Below are 19,975 nucleotides of genomic sequence, written 5' to 3'. Positions count from 1 at the left end.
GCATGAGTAATCAATAGAAAGAAATTAAACATGAAACATGTCTTTACAGCCAGAAAATGACATTCCTGAACTGCTGGGCTTAGGTGAGATCATGCTTTTTCAATCTTTATTGTTTAATGATTCAAACACAGTCCCCTTTCCCCTTTTAATGTCCTATATATGAGATCATATCATAATATTTGAAAAGGCGTTTTTATTAGATGTTACTGAAATATGAAGCGTGGTACTTTTTCAGTATCAACCTTTGAAGCTGTAGCATAACATAAAAAGGCTCACAGAGAAATAATTAACCAATTATTTTGATATTTTTTATTTAAGAGAATATATAAAATAGTCAAAATCAGCATTTAATGGCAGCTGCAACTTACAAACTTAAGTGGTTTCCTTGAAACAAACATAGCACACAATCCTGAATAACATACTTTATAAAAAATAATAACATTTGCAATGTATGTGCCCGAACAAAGAAAAAAGAACATAATCAGATTGTATTACATCATTTGGTTTCTTTCATTGGTCCACGACAGAGAATAGATACTGAGAGAGATGGATATACTTCACTAATTAACCCTGCAGTAAATATCACGAAAGGGAAGACCACATCCCTTCGTCAACTCCAGCCCTGTCTAGCTCAGGTTTAGGTGGGGCTGTCCTCTTTGCACTGACTCAGGACTTCCAGCATTTTGTTCTGGATATCCTCCACCCTCTTGCCCCACTTCTCCCGGACCTCGTCTTCGTCGTCCTCTGTAACCGCCGTGTAGGCCATGAGGGCCATGAGGCCGATCTGGAAGAGGTGGCCCAGGTGGGAGCAGCGGTGCTCCATGATCTTGCGGTCTCCCTCGCAGTGCTCCAAGTACACCTTCAGCAGGGGCCTCCCGAACACCGTTCCGGTCCCCATTACGCCGCGGTAGTACACGTCGAGACTCATGTCGCTCTTGTCCTTCTCATAAATGCTCGCGTACTCGTCCATGTGGTCCTGGGCATTCTCTGGGTCTTTCTTCACGGCCTTCACCATGCTGTTGAAGGCTCCATATTGGTGTTTGATGTACTCCTCGTACTTGCCGAAGGTCTGGATTACCTCGTCGATGCGGATCTGCCGCAGGCACTGGCGGTTCTTTTCAGAAATGCTCGTGAGCTTGCTGTGGACTGCTTGGAAGTCCTTGTCCGCAGCGTGTGCCTCCTCGCTCCCCAGGCCCTTGCGGACCAATCCGACCAGAGAGGAGACGACACCAAACATGGGGTCGATGGAGGACGCAAAGGAGGTGGCCTTCTCCACACAGCCCAACACCTTGACCGCAGTCTTCTTGATCTGTTCTGCGTTAGCCATGGCTGCTGCTTCTGGCTCCTCAGCCTCCCACGAACCCCAAGGTCCAGACAAATGAGTCAGAAGGCTGAAACGAGACAGACCAGCATCATGTTTATTGTTTTACAAGGTTGAAACGTTCCTGAATCTCTGAATGTTTACGGTTTTACCAGCTTGCAAAGCTGGAAAAAAATCCCACAAGGCCACTAAACTGCATCACAAGGCTAGTCCGCAAGCTGGTATAAAACTGTGTAATTTCTTGTTTCAGGTGCAGTACTGTTGGTTACTTACAGCAGTGTAACGGTCACAAAATAATAATATTTGAACTGGGGACCCCTCGCCCTAACAAGCACTCTGAATTAGCAGTTGAGGCTTTACATTTAGTTTGACTCAGTTCCACAGATAAAGTGTGCAGATATGTATGTTGATTTCTTTACTGTTGAGTGAGAAAATTATGTTGCAAGCTAATCATCTGGGGACCCCACCAAAATAATTTGGGGACCACACTGGGGGTCCCGACCCACAGGTTGAGGAACCATTGACTTACAGTATAGTGTTACCAGGGAAACCCAGGGTAACTCTCAAATTGCAGAGACAGGGTCTGCATCCATACTATTGCAAAAGGAGTCAATTTACATGGCGATTCTTAACAGCAAGGGAGGGGAGAGCGAGGCAATACAGCTGCTCTCTCGGGATGTATGAATGAAGTACTCTATTCAAATTAAGTAAATAGATAATGAGTGTTATTGTCATATGAAAGAGTTATATAACCTTTTGAATAATCTTCTGAAGGAATGATTTTGTCGACAATAAAATATATCTGAGTAATTGGTTTGTACACAGGCAATTGATGTTTACTTGATGTTTACTTCCCCACTAAAGTGAAAGTAAAAAACAGAGGCATCTGGCTATTTTTCATTGAACTACAATTTATAAAGACATAACAAAAAGCTACCAGCTACTCGGCTACACAGCTGTCTCTTGTGAATATGGAGCATATGACCTATAATGCAAGTGTGTGAATCTGAGAGTATTATGTTCATGTGTAGTATCGGGAGAGTTAACCCAGAAATCAGAGGAATGGAACTGTTTCAGTATGTTGAGCAGGCAGCTCAACCTCTTAGGTCAACCGACAGTGACAGCCGTCCACTGGTCAACTGCTTTGACTGAGCTCACGACCAACAAAGGGACCCCAAAAGGACCCGAGGTGATCGAGCCCTTGCTGCAGCTGCCCAGAGGCTCTGGAATAGGCTGCAATTTCACATTAGAGCTCCTAGTCCATAGAATTTTTTAATTCACTACTGAAGACATATTTCTTCTCCCTTGCTCTTCAGCACAGCTAAATATTGTTACTCCCATGACCATTGATTCATTATTCATTATTTCTCTGCTGTGCATATTATATTTTTTAAATATCTTTTTTCTTTTCAATTGTTGTATGTATTTGCTGTATATCTTCGTTGCGTCTTGTGTTGTGGGCTATATAAATACAATTTATGTTGAGTTTGAGTTGAGTATGAATAGGTTCTTGAGTGTATTATTACATAAGCAAATAACTAATGTTATATTAATAATATTTAGAAATGTATTATTAACATATTACACACATTAACTGTAATTAAGTATTAAGTAGTAAGCTGTAGGCCTACACTTAAAACAGACAATTCGTTGTCATAGTTAAAGCTACTGTATGACCTATACATCATCTACTTGAAGGTTACACTGTAGGGGAAATAGTAGCTATGTCAAGGAGGAACAGTGGGTGTGTCTTCCCTCAATCACTCTTCATTCATACTAGTGTAACCTGAAATTTAAATTGACAGATCCTCAGAGAGATTGTCATATAGACCTGTATTAGGCCAATCATTATGAAAACATTTTCAATACCCTGTTTGTTTTCACCAGGTTGCTCTGCATCTCCTGGTTTCCAAATCAATTATCCACATGTGATGTCATTGTCTCATCATCAGGAAAAAAAAAACATTTTCGGGAAGATTTACGTTATTTGTTTTGACCATGTTGCACATTCATTTCCTGATCTCACGTCTCTATCTTTCCTAATGTTCTGCTATACATCTGTTCAAACCCCAACGCAGAATCAATTTCAGATAGCCCTTAGGTCACACATTCTGATGTCCATTTGTTTACTTACCTGCGATAAAACTGCTGAAAGATAGTACTCCTCTCACCAGCTGTCAGACCCTGCTTTCCACCATTTTCCTCCTATGACACATAAGGCATACTGGCCCAGCCCCTTTGTGCCATATAAGGGCATAGGAACGCTGTAAGCCGACCGTATGGCGGTGTTCCGCCCCCAAAAATAGCTGACCTACAAGCCCACAACGCGTCGCATCGCGACGGGCTGTGGGCTTGTAGGTCGGCTAGAGGTCAGCAGTGACGCATCTTTGCCTGTTGCTTATTGGGTGGATGTTCTGGATATTAAGTGTAGGCTACTGCAGGCTGCGGCTGTAACCACAGGCTGTTTCCAAAGCAAAAAGGATGGGCATCCTCTCATTGTTTCTGTCATAATCATTCGCCACACCTTCAGAACCTGCGGGGGCGAGGAAATATGTCTGAGGTCATCCAATCCACAGAAGAGCAGTAGCCTACTTTTTAAAAGGACACCGTAGGCTACTGGACAGCCTTGCTTAAAGTTTCTGTCTGGCATTGCATTAAGTGACTCCAATTGCATGTTATTGTCCTTTGCTCCTTTCTTGGGTGTGATGGACCCTCCCATAAATATTTTAGCTATGGTCTGGCTTGTTGGATTTGAATGAAAAGAATCCATTGACTCTCTCATACAACTTGAGCAGAAAGAGCAATAGGATATCGGAACTATTTCCCATCAGACAGCATTTCTCATATTAAACAGGGTAATTAATGTAATAATTATGATAATAATTATAATGGGATAAAGAAGACTGGCTAGGGATGAAATGTGCCAAATGGTTAATAGTTTAAAGGATAACCTAGTTTTTTTTACAACAAGGGTTCATATTTTAGATAGTCATTAGAGAAAATAAAAGATGAGTGCTAAAATCAAAATGTTTTCATTTACTTCTTTCTATTGTTTTAGTGATTTTAACGATTTTGATTTGCATGCATGTCATGTATGACACTTATGACTGCTTTACTTTTTTTTTTTTTTTTGATTGGTTCTCATAATATGCGAACAAGTCTTGGTTTAATGTATGCCCTGAATCTCAAATAAACAAAACCGTGGAAAAAGAAAATCCTCCACAACCCTACAGTACAATGGCTATAGAGAATAGTAGAATATCTGCAGAGTCTGATGAAGTGTGTGTAACTTGAAAAGTTTTTTGGATGCTGATATGGAACTTTCCACCATATATTAATCTTTATTGTATTCTCTGGGGTACAGGTCAGGACTCCGGTTGTCAAATAGAAATGACTTTGATCAGGTGCAAAGTGCATGATTACTATATCTCCTGACAGACAAATAAGCCAGGAACTGGCCCATGCAGGGGAGTTATGACCTGTGACCTGTAGGCCTGTAACTCTCCTGTATAGCCAGTGGTGTAAATCCAAATATTGTACTTTTACTCCACATTTATTTGAAAACATTAGTTAGTTACTTTGCAGATATAAATGATAATATTATAAAACACCACTTTAGCCCTATTTTAGATCTTGGCTATTTTCAAACATTTTGTACTTTTACTTTTGGTAATTTAAGTACATTTTGATGCCAATACTTTGAATTTTTATTCAACTACATTTTGAATTCTGGACGTTTACAGTACTTGTAACAGAGTAGCCTATTTATAGATTGCAGTATCTTTTACTTAAATAAATCTTTTGAGTACTTTTTCCATCACTGCCTGTAGCCGTGGTCATGCATGTCTCATGTGTTGTTTTGCAGTACAAAGAAATCTATTCTATTTTAGTCTATTTTCCTGTATTCAAGATGATTATGAAGTAGCCTGTTTGTATTGTATAAGTTTAGTAGCAGTTATACTGTCTTTTCCACATGCACTCATGGTCGAATCTAATGAATGGGCTTTTGAGCTGACAGAAGATACTCCTCCTCTCTCAGGGATGGGAAGGTCTCTCTCTCTCTCTCTCTCTCTCTCTCTCTCTCTCTCTCTCTCTCTCTCTCTTTCATCCGTGTCACGTTAATAAAACTTTGAAAGACAACTCTTCGTTCATTATTGTCTCCACCAGCCGAAGGCTGAGGGAGAGTATGTTTTCCCCTCCGTCCGTCCGTCCGTCCGTCCGTGCGTGCGTGCGTCCGTGCGTCCTCGCAGTTTGTGAGCAGCTAATCTCAGTCACCGTTGGCCCGATCGCTGCCAAACTGAGCACACACACTCCCTGGATGCCAATCTAGAACCTCTGCCCCACATTTTTCAAATCAGCCTCATGGTGGCGCTATAACAGGCCGATTTGTGTGGCCTGGTTGTCACCAGCTAATCTCCGGCGCCGTTGGCCCGATCGCTGCCAAACTGAGCACACACACTCCCTGGATGCTAATTCAGAACCTCTGCCCCACATTTTTTAAATCAGCCTCATGGTGGCGCTATAACAGGCCGATTTGTGTGGCCTGGTGGAGACCTGTGCTCGGAAGAGCACTGCTTCTAGTTTTATTCTCAATTCAGTCTAGTGAAATATTAAAGTCACATCAGTGCAATGAAGCATATTATCATTGGAATCCTATATGTGATGATAAGGGTTATAATAATAAGGGTAATAATAACAATGAAATTGGTGTGAAATAATAATAAATAATACTGTACATAGTTCATTTTATGATTTGTACTTTTTTTCCCCTTTTTGCTTGGACCCCAGGAAGAATAGTCTCCGCGGTGTGGATCCTTAATAAACAATAAACAATATGAGTGTTTTATTATTTGTTCTATAATATTTTTCCACTTTTCCAGAACATCTGCTGAACCTTTGAAATGTGTCCATCATTCCTTGTCCACCCTTGGATGATGATGGGGGTCGGCCGGGGGCCTCTTCTATTTCCACCGGTAGTCCACAACCACCTCCTTGGGCTTTCTCATGGTGACTGTTGTCACACCACCCTATAGGAAGCTCTCTACCATGGCTCTGTATTCGTCCTCGTTGTTCATCCATGATGCAGCTGACAATGGAACATCAGAAAACCTCTGAGGTAGCACATGCCCAAGTTGAAGCAGACGTTGGAGGTGTAGATCAGTGGTTCCCTAACTTTTTAGCTCGAGACCCAAAAGAGAAATTAGAAGTTTTCCCGGGACTCAAACTAGTGGAAAATAGCAGATCTACAAGCTCATAACGTGTCTCTTCATGATGTGTTGTGAGCTTGTAGATTGGCTATTTTCACTACTTCTTAAACATTGGTTTTCTAATTTATGGAATTTCTTAGATTTTTCATTGATTTCTTCATGAAATTACAGGAGAAAAAATATTTAAGTCATGAAAAAGAAAAGCTTTTTGGGGGTTATTTTGAAATAATAATTTAAAAACAAAATGAATGGCGACCCACAAATGGGTCCCGACCCACTGTTTGGGAACCAGTGGTGTAGGGTGAACAGGAGAAGCTGATGTTTCTGATAAGACCTTATTCCAGTATCATGCTTTATTGTGAACACTGTGAACAGCACTGCACAACACAGGAGCCAACTCAGATTATCCACCAGAGATCGCCATTCTTTTAGGTGGGGTCCTCTTGTGTTAAAGGTTATGAATAGTTGCAGTTTTATAAATAAATTAACCCTGGGTATCCTTATTCTGGGCACGTAATGCTGTGCTGTTTCCCAAACTTGCTAATAAAGTATTCAATCAATCAAAAGGTGAAAATTCAGTGAAAATAGGTGCCGGTCAATAGGGTTTATTAATGTAATTAATGTAATGTAATGAAATGTCAGATACAAGATCATGTCACCTATATTTTAGCACTGGAAAAAAATCTAATGATATTGTGTGGTTTCTTTTCAGGGCAAATGGGTCATAAAAGGCAAAATAAAATCTTTAACTTTCACCTGAATTCACCTGGTCATGCAAAGTGCAAGAATTCACAATATTTTGTACACATGTGTATTTAATAGAATTACTATTAATAGCTAACCAAATACTAAGGGATAACAGGACACACTTGTTGTTGTATAATATTTGACCTCTCATTGACTGATAGGAGAGAAACATGGGAAAATAGTCATCTGCACTTTAGTGCACACAGCTGTATGCATCCGCATGCATTCGCACACACGCACGCACGCACGCACGCACGCACACACACACACATAGCAGATACTGTATGTCAAAGTCAGATTTACTATTGATAATCTGTACATACTCTATATCCATTCATAAATATATTGGTAATAGATTAATGTATGTATTCACTATTCACTGGTGATACATAGTACATGACATACTTATATTTAGGCCTATTGATTGACAGAATGTACCGGTACGGTACATACATAATGTTAATTTGGCCAGACTGAGTGATATCTAGTGTTATAGGCCTACTCAAAGTATATTTATTTTGTTTATTTTTGTTCATCTTTATTCCTAGCTCTCTGCAGTCTAGTCATGCATTCACACTTACGGCTTGATCCCTCAATTTGTCACTCTTCTTCATACATTTTTCATTTGATCCTCCTGACTAGTCCCACAGTTCCTGCAGCTGAAAAGTATTCCCATAGCATTATGCTGTGACCACTCTGCTTTCTTGTAGGGATGGTGTTGGCCATGATGTGATGAGCGGCGCCTGTTTCTTTCCAGACATTACACTTGGATTTCAGGACAAAGAGTTCAATCTTTGTTTCAACAGATCAGATAATTTTCTAGGTCCCTTTTTGCAAACTCCAAATGGGCTGTCATGTGCCTTTTGGACTGGCTTCCATTTGGCTACTCTACCATGAAGGCCTGATTGGTGGAGTGCAGCAGAGATGGCTGTCCTTCTGGAAGGTTCTACCATCTCCACAGAGGAACACTCTGGAGCTAACTGAAGGATATAGCTGACCTGTTCTGACATCACAATGATATGATGCTATAATATCCCGTAGCTAAATCCTTCTGCTGAACAGAACAGGTCAGTGCAAATGAATTCTGTCTATGTCAGACATCAGTCATCTCCATATTTGGGAGAATATGGACACATTTTGGACACATTTTGTCCAACTTAAACAACCAACCAGGTCTGTTGTTTTTGGACAAGGTTGATCTGATGCTTCTCGCTTCTCGCCCTTAGGGCGTCTTACTGGTTCTACTTTGTTTAATGACATCACAATATACAGTAGCTGACCTGTTCTGACATCACCTCATCCCAGCTCAGCAGAAGGATATAGGATATAGCCCCAGCCCCATACAGTGCCTTGCGAAAGTATTCACCCTCTTCACTTTTTTCACATTTCGTTACGATACAGCCGTATTCAAGATAATTATACATAAATTTTTTTGCTCAGAATTCTACACACAATAACAAAACTTAAAAACTGGTTACTGGTTGTACTTTGTTGACCGGAGTCCTCCAGGGGCCTATGGCGCACACATTTTTTTACCTCTACACCAAATCTCTCTTTACTGTAAATGGCAAGTCACGTAAGTCACTTTGTAACTTTAGACGCATTGTGAGCTTGTATATCTGTATTTTTTGTCGAATGTTGTTAATGTCCCATTTGTTCCCAAACAGCTCAGTACAAAACAGCTATTTTGATTACATAATGTCACTGCAGAGGAGATAAAACTGACCGCTATAGTTTGACCTTCACCTCACCTCCAAGAAACTGTGAGAAAATGGTCATCTGCAAGGTTCCACTACACAGAATAATGAATGGTGATATTACCTTTTATGCTCTATGCTGGAAATTAAGTCGTCAGCATGTTCTACTTTATTTCTTCACCTTTAGGTGAAGGCAAAATAAGTGTTATCATATTGTATATTTATTAATAAATATATGTATTATTATTAATTAAAATATATGTATTTTGTAATAAATTAGGAAAATATATAAAGTTGGATGATCACTCAATATTTGCTACTGATAATAACAATATTTCTCTTCAAGTAAATGTCAAATTAGAAGCATTTGCACAGTGACAGAAAGAAAACAGGTCCCCGGGACAACAAATATTAGCAGGAAGGAACATATATTTTGAAAAGCCTTTATTGTAAGATGGCTGCAAAGTGAAAAAGATGCAACACAGCATATTTAGACCACACAGCTGGTCTTCACAAGGATATTATAATATACTGTATTTGTTCCTTGGTCTGTAAAATTGTTATGTGCCATGTTTTCTTGTTTGAATATATCCAAGAGCATCAGATATTATTATAATTTGTTATAAGACTTTGTACTCACTTCAGCACCTGGTTGCTTGTTCTGCTGTTTAATTATACATAGGAGAATATATTTCTCCCAGAAGTAAAGTAACTATGGTTACATTACGTAACCTCCAGTTTTCAGGTAAATTGTTGATAAATAAATTATAACCTAAGAATGAACATCAAACCAACCAAACCAGTATCCCCCTCTGCTAATGTTGATGAAAGTATAGTTGCACTTCACCACAGCATGATAGTGTGTGTGTGTGTGTGTGCATGCGTGCGTGTGTGTGTGTGTGTGTGTGGTCATTATACGACACCGTGTTTGTTGTGAGCTCACTCAGCTGTGTGTTCTGAAAAGAGAATGGCGTGATCAATTCAGAGAGCCCACCTCACCGCCCGCCCCAACGCTCTGACGTTGCACCTAGTGGCTTTACCATGGCATGTGCTACATCAACATCCCAGGTCAGTGTGCTGGCTCTGACAGTTCATCTCTGTCCTCTCTCTCTCTCCCCTGCTTCTCTCCCTCAGGCTCTATCTCCGAGTCCGGACCTTCCGGCTGAGGACTCCCACCGGCTGGCTTCAGGTAAGACTGGACCCTATAGGAGAACCCCAGTGAGCTTGAGAATTGTGTGGGACCTGTTGGTTTTGTTGGGCTCTGGAGCTGGAGGGGTGAGATGAGTTCACTCTCAGCCCGGGCTCTGACCTTTGTTCCCAGCTTTTCCAATTGGATGTTATGCTTTTGTGATTGGAAATGTTTTCTGTGCAACATGTGGGTTATCATAGTGTGGGAATCAGTTGGACTGCATATCAAAAACAAAAAAAAAGATTAATCCACATTCCAACCAGTTAGTAAGGACTCTAGTATCAAATTCACAGTGGCAAGAAAATACATTGTAAGTAAAATATTGAGTGCCATGGCTAATAATATTGGTGAATTTGTTATTATTTGTACTTTCGCCTGCATTTATGTCAAATTGTCTGCTGTGAAAAAGGTCCAAGAACTACTAGGATTTGAAATGAGACGGGGGTGTTTATTTACAAAGGGGATACAGGAGATTATAGGTTGTCTACCTGTATTAGATTACATTTGGAGCTGTCCGCTGTTGAACAGATGTTCTGGGGATGCACATCCTTGACTCTGTGTTGGAACATTTAATGCCTTTTTTTCCAATTGTCATATAGCAATTGAACCCAATCCAATAACTGCTATTTTTGCAGAGTTCGATAATGCACTTATTCTGCTCAGGCCAACTTTATAGCATTCTTTTAGCCCACAGGCTTAATTGGGAATCCAATAAGACTCCAACATTCATGAATTGGGTCAGGGATGTGCTATCCTTTATACCACTAGAAAAGCTCAGGAACAATAGATTCAAGTCTTGGCAAAAATGTGTAAAGGCCGGTCTCCTTTTATTGAATTCACCCTTTCTCTATCTTTTCCTACAACTACTGGATGTGATACTGTGTAGTAACTGAAATAAGTGTTTTCATTTATTTATGTATTTATTTATTGATTGTTATGATTGTTATTATTATTATTTCTGTTCCTGTTCACTGTGGTTTCGAGAAAGGATGGACACTCTTGGTCTGACTATATTTCATCACGTATACAGATATACATGGATGTGTGGTACCCTATATTTGTCAAATCTATTGTGGTGTTGTCTGGTTAACATCTGGTTTGAACACTGTAAACCCCCCTAATCATACTAAAAGTTAATTGTACATTTAATTATTATTATTTATTATTAATTTTGTTTACTTTTAGTTTTTTTGTTTACTCTTTGTTTCCACTCGTTTTGTTTTATATATGACTCCAACTATAAAAAATAAGTTATATAAAGTTTCTGCAATGGTAAAGTAAATTATTTGTAATTATCATGTAATGGACAATGTCCATGATGAATCTGCTGATGATCATTTATGTCTGAATTAGAACTGTTGTTTGCTTTGCTCTCTTGATTACAGATCCTGTCATCATAACTGTGATAATCATGAACGGCACTGGGATAATGATGAAGGGCACACAACAAGCTCCCATGAAAACATTATTTAGACTGATGGTCCTTGCAGGGTGAGTATATTGAATCATCTGAGTATAACTTTATCAGGAGTAAGTTTTGGTCTTGGGATTTTTTTTTCCTTCTAAGCTGCAGCATTAGATGGCGGGCCAGAAGGTAGACAAATAGGCTAATTTAAGAAGTTGAACTTAGTTTCCACAGACTGAAAAACGCCTTATATTAATAATTGGTATAAATGTTAATAAATTAAGATTTGTGTCGTACAATTGAACTGTGTACTCAGATTTTACAGGTGTAGATAGACATTTTTGCGTCCTCATTTTGTGCAGACCGCATCCTTGAATGTTGCATTTAAATAATAATCATAAACGTAATCATAATAATAATTTAGTCCCGGCTCCTTTGGGGTATTTTGTCACTGTATATTTGCACATAGATGAAAATATGTCCTCTGCATTTACCCATCCTAACTGTTAGTAGGAGTGCAACAGATTATTTTAAGTGTTACTAGCCTACAGCCCCTTGGTGTGAAGCAGACAGACGCTTGTTGACGCCCATTTGTAATGTAAATCGCATCACAGGACAAAGCCGCCTACAGGCCAAAATTTGGGGAAATATTTTAAACATTTGGGGATTATGAGAAGTAGAGACACATTTGAAGGTGATAAAGTTGATGTTGGGCAAGGTACATGCGTTATTGATTTTTGTATTGTGTTTTTTAGACAATTGAACAACTGCTGAACGTGGAGTTACAGATGGAAACACACACAAACACACAAACACACGGGGCGATTCTAATTAAGGTTGTGGGATATAAATGTTGTAAATCAGTGTTTGAACAGCTAAATCTGCCCCACCCCCACATTTCCCATACTCAAGGCTGCAAGGTCAGTGGAAGAAGTCCACCCTGGTAAACCCTCACAAGCTCTGTTCACCTTATTCCTGGCCCTCTCCAGGGCTCCGCCATTAAATGCCTTTTACAGAGGGTGCAAGTTTTTTTTTTCTTTTCTGTGTGCTGCTTCATTCAACATCTTTTCACTTCCTCCCTAGTAAGGAAGTGAACAGGGAATCGTGTGTTGCCAGATTTTGCCAAAGAAACAAGCGGCCAGGTCTATGAAAATAAGCCCTATAGAAGCATAGCAACTAGGCTCAGTTTTATTACTTTACATCGGCTATTTGAAAATAGCAGATCAGTAAGCTCACATCACATCGCGACACATTGTAAGCTTTAGATCTGCTATTTAAAAATGTTTTTAACATTTTAACAACCACATGGCACCACATATTTTCAGATGGGGGTCTGCGATTCTATGGTCAAATATATTAATCTGGGGTCCTTGATATGAAAATAATTGTTTAAAAAACATTAGAAAGCAAACCCAATAAGCAACTACACTTTTTTTAAAAGCCCCAAATTGCTTATTATAAGCAGAGATGGCAACACAGTATGACCCAGAGCCCAACATCATTGAGTTTCCTGTTTACCACTTTCCCAGGTGTTTCGCCCAGAGGACAGGGTGTCGACCTATTCCTGGGAGTGGCCAGGAATAAGGTGAATACATGTAATTTTATATTTAACAGTAGAGAGGCGTCCAAAGCACAAGCACAGGCGTACTGCTTCTAAGGTGGCAATTTGAATGACTCGCAAGGGCCCATTCCCCTCCCAGCACATCTCTGGAGGATCCGCCCCATTTAGATAACAGTATTATTACTAGCAGGCTTGTTGCCTACCTCTGCAGCTGTTTATAGATGGTAACTTTAACTCCACGTATCCTGCCGAACCATGTTTTTGTTAGATCCATCGTTCCATCCTTCGGTGCCGTACAGAGACCTGACTACGATGACACATCCAGCCCTGAGTACCTCAACTCCTCCTGGATGGCAGGCATCCCTGACAGCCACCCGTTGTCTGAAGTCACCATGCCCGGGACTCACAACACCATGGCGTTGCATGGTGGGCACATTGCCGAATGCCAGTCCTGGAGCTTGGCGTCTCAGCTCCGCGCCGGCGTGCGCTTCCTCGACATCCGCGTGCGCCACGTCAAGGGGAACCTGACCATCCACCACGGCGTGTCCTACCAGCGGGCACACTTTGGCCACGTGCTAGAGGGAGTGGTCGATTTCCTCAACGAGTACCCGACGGAAACGGTGCTGATGCGCCTGAGGGAGGAGTTCAGTGAGACCTACGACATCTATGGTGCTGTGGTGAACTACATCCATCGCCACGCCCACTGGGACCTGCTGTGGCACAGCCGGCAGATGCCCACCATGGGCCAGGCGCGGGGGAAGCTCATCGTCCTGCAAGACTTTGCCGGGCCAGATTTGGGAATGCGCTACCGCTCCCTGGACATCGCGGATGACTGGAGTGTAGGAAGACCTTCTAAAAGCCTTCATTGACAGATAACACTCTCATTTAACTCTGAGAGTGCACACATGGCCCCATTTGGTACCATTGTGTACACTCACAGTTAAATTAACACTTGATTTTGCTTTTCAGATTTTTTCAGTTGGAAATTACTTATTTGTGAGACAAAGTATAGTCTAAGAGACACAGCTAGATGGTAATATATTCATTATTGCCTGGAAAACAGATGTTTAGATATGATTACTAAGCTGTCTGTGCCCTTATAGGTACCCACACTGCTGCATGTGGAAGAGAAATGGCAAAGTGTGTATGAGCACCTGGAGGCCGCGCCCGTGGGAAACAAAGCTCAGATGTTTCTCACCTATGCCAGTGGAGCCGGTGTCTTCACCTACCCCAGTCTCATTGCACAGCGTATCAATCGCAGACTTTTTGACTACTTGGATGCCAAGATGGGTCAGAAACAACGCTTCGGAATCATTACCACGGACTACCCTGCTGCTCCTCTCCTTCAAATGATCATTGACTTCAACTGAGAAAGGATACTGTAGTCTTTAAAGCCTTATTTACAGTACACCCAGTAGTACGACGGTGTCGCAAAGCGGCAGGCTTGTGCAAAAGAGAATAAATGAAGCTTAACTCAACACACAGCAAGGCTGAGAACTATGTACACTGTTCACTAATAGGTCTGATCATTTTCTATTGTTTGTGGTGTTTTTATTCCCAACTTCTCATATTAGCCAAGTTATTTCCACAGACTGTAAATAAGACGGTAGCCAGATAAGTCGACCTCTTTCAAAGTCGACCCAGACTCGTTTCCCAACGGGTCTGAGGCCTTAAACTAGATGCAGATTAGACTAAAATCAAATCTGTGCTTCTGGGGGTCCCTGGAACAAAAAAGTTTGCAATAGGGGTCCATCCGTGGAACAAACTATTTTGAGATGGGGGTCCACGGCCAAAAATACATTTTGGGGGTCCTTAACCACTGAGCACATTCTACAAATGTCTTCTAAAGCTGGTTGCACACTGCTGCGTTTTTCGTTGCGAAATGCGTTTTTCAGGGCAAGGAGAGAGAGAGAGAGATAGAGAGAGCAAGGGACCGAGTGGTGCGCGAAACGGGCGGCAGTGTGCAAACGTGACTGACATAACGTGAGGTTGATTTTTTTATTCACGCGCTCCGAAAATCACTCCGATATTCGGCCCGAAAAACGCAGCAGTGTGCAACCACCTTAAATCATAACAATTTTCTGAAAAAAACTTATGTGGCCATCAGTGTTTCTCAAACTTTGTCATGTGAAGGACCCCCAGAATGATATGTATTTGGCTACGGACCCCCATCACAAAATATTTTGTTCCAGGGACCCCCAGAAGCAAATATTTGATTTTTGTCTATTCTGCATCTAGCTAAGGCCTCAGACCCGTTGGGAAACGAGTTTGGGGTCGACTTTGAAAGAGGTCGACTTTTCTGGCATTCAATAAGACAATGGGCCCACAATTATTTGAACCCTTTTTATGATAAGAAAAAGATTTTTTATTTGTGCAAAGAACAAATGATGCTTTAAAGCATTTATAGCAGAGCTATGTTGTGAACATTTCTAGTAAAGTTGCCATGTCAGTTACACAGTCAACCATTTTGGCTGGGGAAAGCAAGTAAAGCAAAAACTTGCCAGAGTTACCATTAAAATGCCTTTATTAAAATAAGCATGTTCAAGGTTTAAAACCTAAAATAAAATAAAAAACTCTGTATTGTACTGTATTTCAGGCTCATGGCCTTCATCAGGGAAGCAGAGCTGCAAATCAGGATGCACTCAATGATCCACGATTTGTCTAAATTGGCAGATATCGTTAAAATATACTGTATGGGCCAGGCCTGGAATTTCATCATTTTAGGGGCAAGACCACTTGGCCTTTGGGGTTGTCCATTTATTGAGGGCACAAAGGCCAAATGCCAGGGCAGGAAGGCCATCAAATAAAACAAGATTTTAGTCCATTGAAATAATTATTTGAATTTAAGGGTTACATTTAATATGTAGAATATCTGCTGTGAAATAAATATTTACAATATGATGCTCAGCCCTGCACAAATCAAAGATATTGGATTGGTTTAAAAATGAGTACTCAACAAGACACTGATGTCTACATATTGACAAGACAGACAGAGGAGAAAGTAGTACAGTCAGCTGGGCCGGGGCATTAAGGCCACTGTGGCCCAGGGCATGCCATTGGTTTGAGGGGCACAAGGCCAAACTGAGGGGCAACGACGGCCATGGCCTTCATGGCCTCCCTGAAATTCCTGCCCTGGTATGGGCACAGAAATATGTGGTCAAACAACAATGAGGGTATGTCATCAGAAACAAGGAAAATATACAGGGGCGCTGGAACTCCCAAATCCCAAGGGGAGCTGAGCCTGGAGGAGTTCATGCGTTCACGCCGAAAAATTCACGTTTTTTATCCGGTTTTGGGTTATTGCGACCGTTAGGGAGCAGTTTACTACCAAAACCTCCACCGGCCGTCCGTCCGTCCGTCCGTCACACGTCACACGTCACACCTTTGTTTGTGTACGGTGTGATGTCATATATCTTCAGTATGACATCACACCACATGTGTACACAAACCTTTGTGTACGTTGCTGTGGCAACAGTCTGTTGTTGCTGGTCTGTTAGTGTACGTTAGCAACCACCTTAGCAACCATGGTTTTACCCTAGCAACCAACTGTTTACCCTAGCAACCAACTGTTTACCATAGCAACCATATTTTTTTACCCTAGCAACCAACTGGGCATAAAAGGGATTCTGTTAGGGATCTCCATATATGGGCATAAAAGGGATTCTGTTAGGGATCTCCATATATGGGCATAAAAGGGATTCTGTTAGGGATCTCCATATATGGGCATAAAAGGGATTATGTTAGGGATCTCCATATATGGGCATAAAAGGGATTCTGTTAGCTGTTAGTGATCTCCATATATGGGCATAAAAGGGATGCTGTTAGGGATCTCCATATATGGGCATAAAAGGGATTCTGTTAGGGATCTCCATATATGGGCATGAAAGGGATTATGTTAGGGATCTCCATATATGGGCATAAAAGGGATTGTATCCCAGATGATGCCCTGTTAGGAGATCCACACTAACAGAATCCATATATGGTCCTACCGACAGCTGCTATAAGCCAACCCTGGCGATAAGGTCTGAGTCGAAGAAATGCTTCTTTCCTGGCAAGAATTGCCCCTTTATACTGTAGGGCTCGTTTGTGTATTGTATGACATCACGCCACATCATCGGCTGAGGACTGTGTGATGTCATCATATCTCCATATATGGAGACATAAGTTGAGATTCAACTTCAATGAGTAACCATGGCAAACTGTCAACTGCCCGTATGTCTTGATAATTGGTAAAACAAACTTTTGGCCTATTTGTGGAGATAAGCGACCAACGGTCGCTTATCTCCCGATTAGGGAGTCTTACTGGTTTTTATTACGGTTTCGGGTGCTTATTCCCCGCACAACGGTGTAACAAGGAGCTATATAGTTACTAGTTATTTTAGCACACAGTGCAACACACAGCACGCATGCACACACACAGTCACTCACGCACACACTACAAAATAGGGTATTATTTTTGTAACAGTTTTCTACTGTTTTTTATTCCCCATATACAACGGTGTTAGTTTGCAACAATGAGCCTATAGACAGTTTCTAGTTCTCAAATAAATAGACTTTGGTGTGCCATCAAAGCGGGATTTAAATTTGACTTCCCTTCTGACCGGAAGTGGCAAGGTGACCATGTGATTAGGTCACCATGTGATAATCAAATACCTTTTTTCAACATATTTTATTCCCCAAAGTCAAATACATTATTGTTTTAATATAGCTCTGTGTGTGTGTATATATAGGCTTATAAAAAAAAAAAAAAAATTTTTTTTTTTTTTTTTTTTTAACCACCAGGTCCCTCAGCACCCCACTTCCAGCGCCCCTGAAAATATACAACAAATACATGAGAAACAATTTGTTTAGTCTTCACGTATTTAATAGCAAAAAGGTGTGTAAAGAAAGAATAAACACAAAAACAATTCAAAACAAAAATAAACAAAAACAAGAAGAAAAGACTGAGTGAGATGACAGAACAAATGAATGTGAATGGAAATCATGTTGAGGGATTGGATCCATGCAATGGGTTGTATCAGATTTAGATAGCAATAAATAGGGACTGTAATAATATTCTAATTGACGAGAGAAGCACACACAAGTCTTGCAAAAATAGTTTAGCAAGTGGTCATGTGGCCTAACATCCTGCCTGAAAACCAGAGGATGTTGTGAAGTTCACTTTCTGATTGCAATCTCTAGTCTGTAGTTGCACTATCTATCGCCCATGCATGCTGCTGTACCCTCAACGAACATAAAATATAAGGTTTCCATCCTGGAAAAAGCACAGGTGAGGCATACATTACAATACATATCATGTAATATTGTTTATTGTATTCAATATTTATGATTATTAATTGATGCCATTCACCTGTATAATTATCTTCCATCGTGCATGATGTGCACCATTTTCAGTTTTTCCACCAATGACGTTGATCAGCTTTGTATTCATTCTGTAACAGTTGTGTGTATATTTTCCATTTATTGTACGTGGTATGTACCATACTGGCTATGACTATTTTAAAGTGGTCTGCTATTGCTGCAGCTACTCTCGTTCTTAGATAATGATTCTTATCATGTCGCTAAGTTCCACTTGCTTTACTCCAGGCAGTGTGAGCAGAGATTCAAGATGGACTCGGATGACTCCCGACCACAAAGTCCAGTACTGACTGCAATAGGAGGTTTGTTCTTTTCTTTCTACTCTGTTTATCCCCATCCTTTTGCATAAATGTTTTGTCATGAGTTAAAATGTCATCTGTTAAATAATGACATAGGCCTACGTTTCCAAATTGGTGCTACATATCAACATTACGCCATCCCAAAATACAGCATTGTTTTTTAGAAATGAGAAATGCCCAAACCACAAATACATTTGTGCTGTTCTCTATATAGCTTAGAGAACGCCTTTTATATGTAAGCAATAAAAGGAATAAATGGTAGAAAACAAGTAATATACAAGATTTCTGGCAAGTGCCATACTCATGCTGGTACAGTATGTATAAATAACACCTCTGATTGTTGGATTTAACCCTTGACCCCTTGCCCCACTCTCCTTTCTACTTACAGTTGTGATGAACATCATTCTATTGATGGTTATGATCACAGCTATAGGATTTGGTAGGTTTATTACTTCCTGAGCATTGTAATATATCATATCATATGTTTCCTTGTATTCATAATATTCTAAATATCTCCTGCTGTATCTTAGGGATCATGCATTGGAATAACTGCCCTGTGCAACCATACATCCCTATCTATCTGACCGTGGCTGGAGTGTCCACCACTGTCTGCATCTTTCTGAGCCACTGCATCAGATACTCCAGGATGCAAGGCACTGTTAGCATTCTGTGTTCATCCCTCATCACTGTCCTTTACCTCTTCAACTTTGGCTGGTTCATCTCAGGTGAGAGAGGGAGGGAAGTGTGAATGTAGAGAGATTCAAATAGTCTTTTCCTTTTAGATTTCTGAAGCAATAAATGTGTATGCAATACAATTCTCACTATATGATGTGTACTAGTGTCAAAGTCAAATTGTATTTGGTGTTTGATATTACAATAATAATGTATTTGATTCACTGAAAAAAGGCATACCTGTCCAGTAGTATTGCTTTCATATTGAAGGCAAATTGACTTTAGAAGGTAAAAACAATACTTTATTTTTTAACACGTCATTGGTGATGCCAAAACTAAATATAGCACTATCGTGACCTAATCAAATGTGGAATCTAACACACAAGGACTGTAAAGTTATTTGAATGTTATGACGAACTTCTGTTTGTACTTCTAGGCACTGTGTGGGTATTTGCCATATATCCTCCCAACTACGTCCCAACAACCGGGGATGTTGGATACTGCCAGAAAACGGTCTTC

At 40.5% G+C, this 19,975-nt stretch overlaps 2 protein-coding genes across 4 annotated transcripts; one reads left to right on the top strand and one right to left on the bottom strand.

Annotated features, from left to right (window-relative positions):
- Positions 1 to 358: 358 nt before the first annotated feature.
- Positions 359 to 3,518, bottom strand: rpz2 (rapunzel 2). The gene is made up of 2 exons (XM_080734976.1): positions 3,456 to 3,518; positions 359 to 1,391 (listed from the first exon to the last, which is right to left on the bottom strand). The coding sequence occupies exon 2, from the start codon at positions 1,325 to 1,327 to the stop codon at positions 638 to 640; it is 690 nt and encodes a 229-aa protein (XP_080591102.1). The 5' UTR covers positions 1,328 to 1,391; positions 3,456 to 3,518; the 3' UTR covers positions 359 to 637.
- Positions 3,519 to 9,925: 6,407 nt separating this feature from the next.
- Positions 9,926 to 15,717, top strand: LOC308292558 (1-phosphatidylinositol phosphodiesterase). Of its 3 annotated transcripts, none has more exons than XM_080734928.1 (4): positions 9,926 to 10,040; positions 11,547 to 11,652; positions 13,396 to 13,966; positions 14,231 to 15,717. In XM_080734928.1, the coding sequence occupies exons 1-4, from the start codon at positions 10,019 to 10,021 to the stop codon at positions 14,495 to 14,497; spliced, it is 966 nt and encodes a 321-aa protein (XP_080591054.1). In that variant the 5' UTR covers positions 9,926 to 10,018; the 3' UTR covers positions 14,498 to 15,717. The 3 variants fall into 3 exon arrangements, with proteins under 3 accessions (XP_080591054.1, XP_080591055.1, XP_080591056.1); XM_080734929.1 differs by having other exon boundaries at positions 10,029 to 10,161; XM_080734930.1 differs by lacking the exon at positions 9,926 to 10,040 and adding an exon at positions 10,347 to 10,471.
- Positions 15,718 to 19,975: the final 4,258 nt, after the last annotated feature.

Source organism: Nannobrachium achirus (genome assembly GCF_963921795.1).
Source record: "Nannobrachium achirus genome assembly, chromosome: 10".
NCBI lineage: Eukaryota > Metazoa > Chordata > Actinopteri > Myctophiformes > Myctophidae > Nannobrachium > Nannobrachium achirus.
The sequence above is the reverse complement of the archived record's forward strand: the minus strand, read 5'-3'. Positions and strand labels throughout refer to the sequence as shown.

Excerpts from the sequence above, each read along its gene's own strand:
- LOC308292558 (XM_080734928.1), top strand. The coding sequence starts at position 10,019 with ATGTGCTACATCAACATCCCAG. Across the intron at positions 11,653-13,395 it reads AGACTGATGGTCCTTGCAGG|ATCCATCGTTCCATCCTTCG; the intron begins GTGAGTATATTG and ends TGTTTTTGTTAG. Across the intron at positions 13,967-14,230 it reads ACATCGCGGATGACTGGAGT|GTACCCACACTGCTGCATGT; the intron begins GTAGGAAGACCT and ends GTGCCCTTATAG.
- rpz2 (XM_080734976.1), bottom strand. The coding sequence starts at position 1,327 with ATGGCTAACGCAGAACAGATCAAGAAGACTGCGGTCAAGGTGTTGGGC.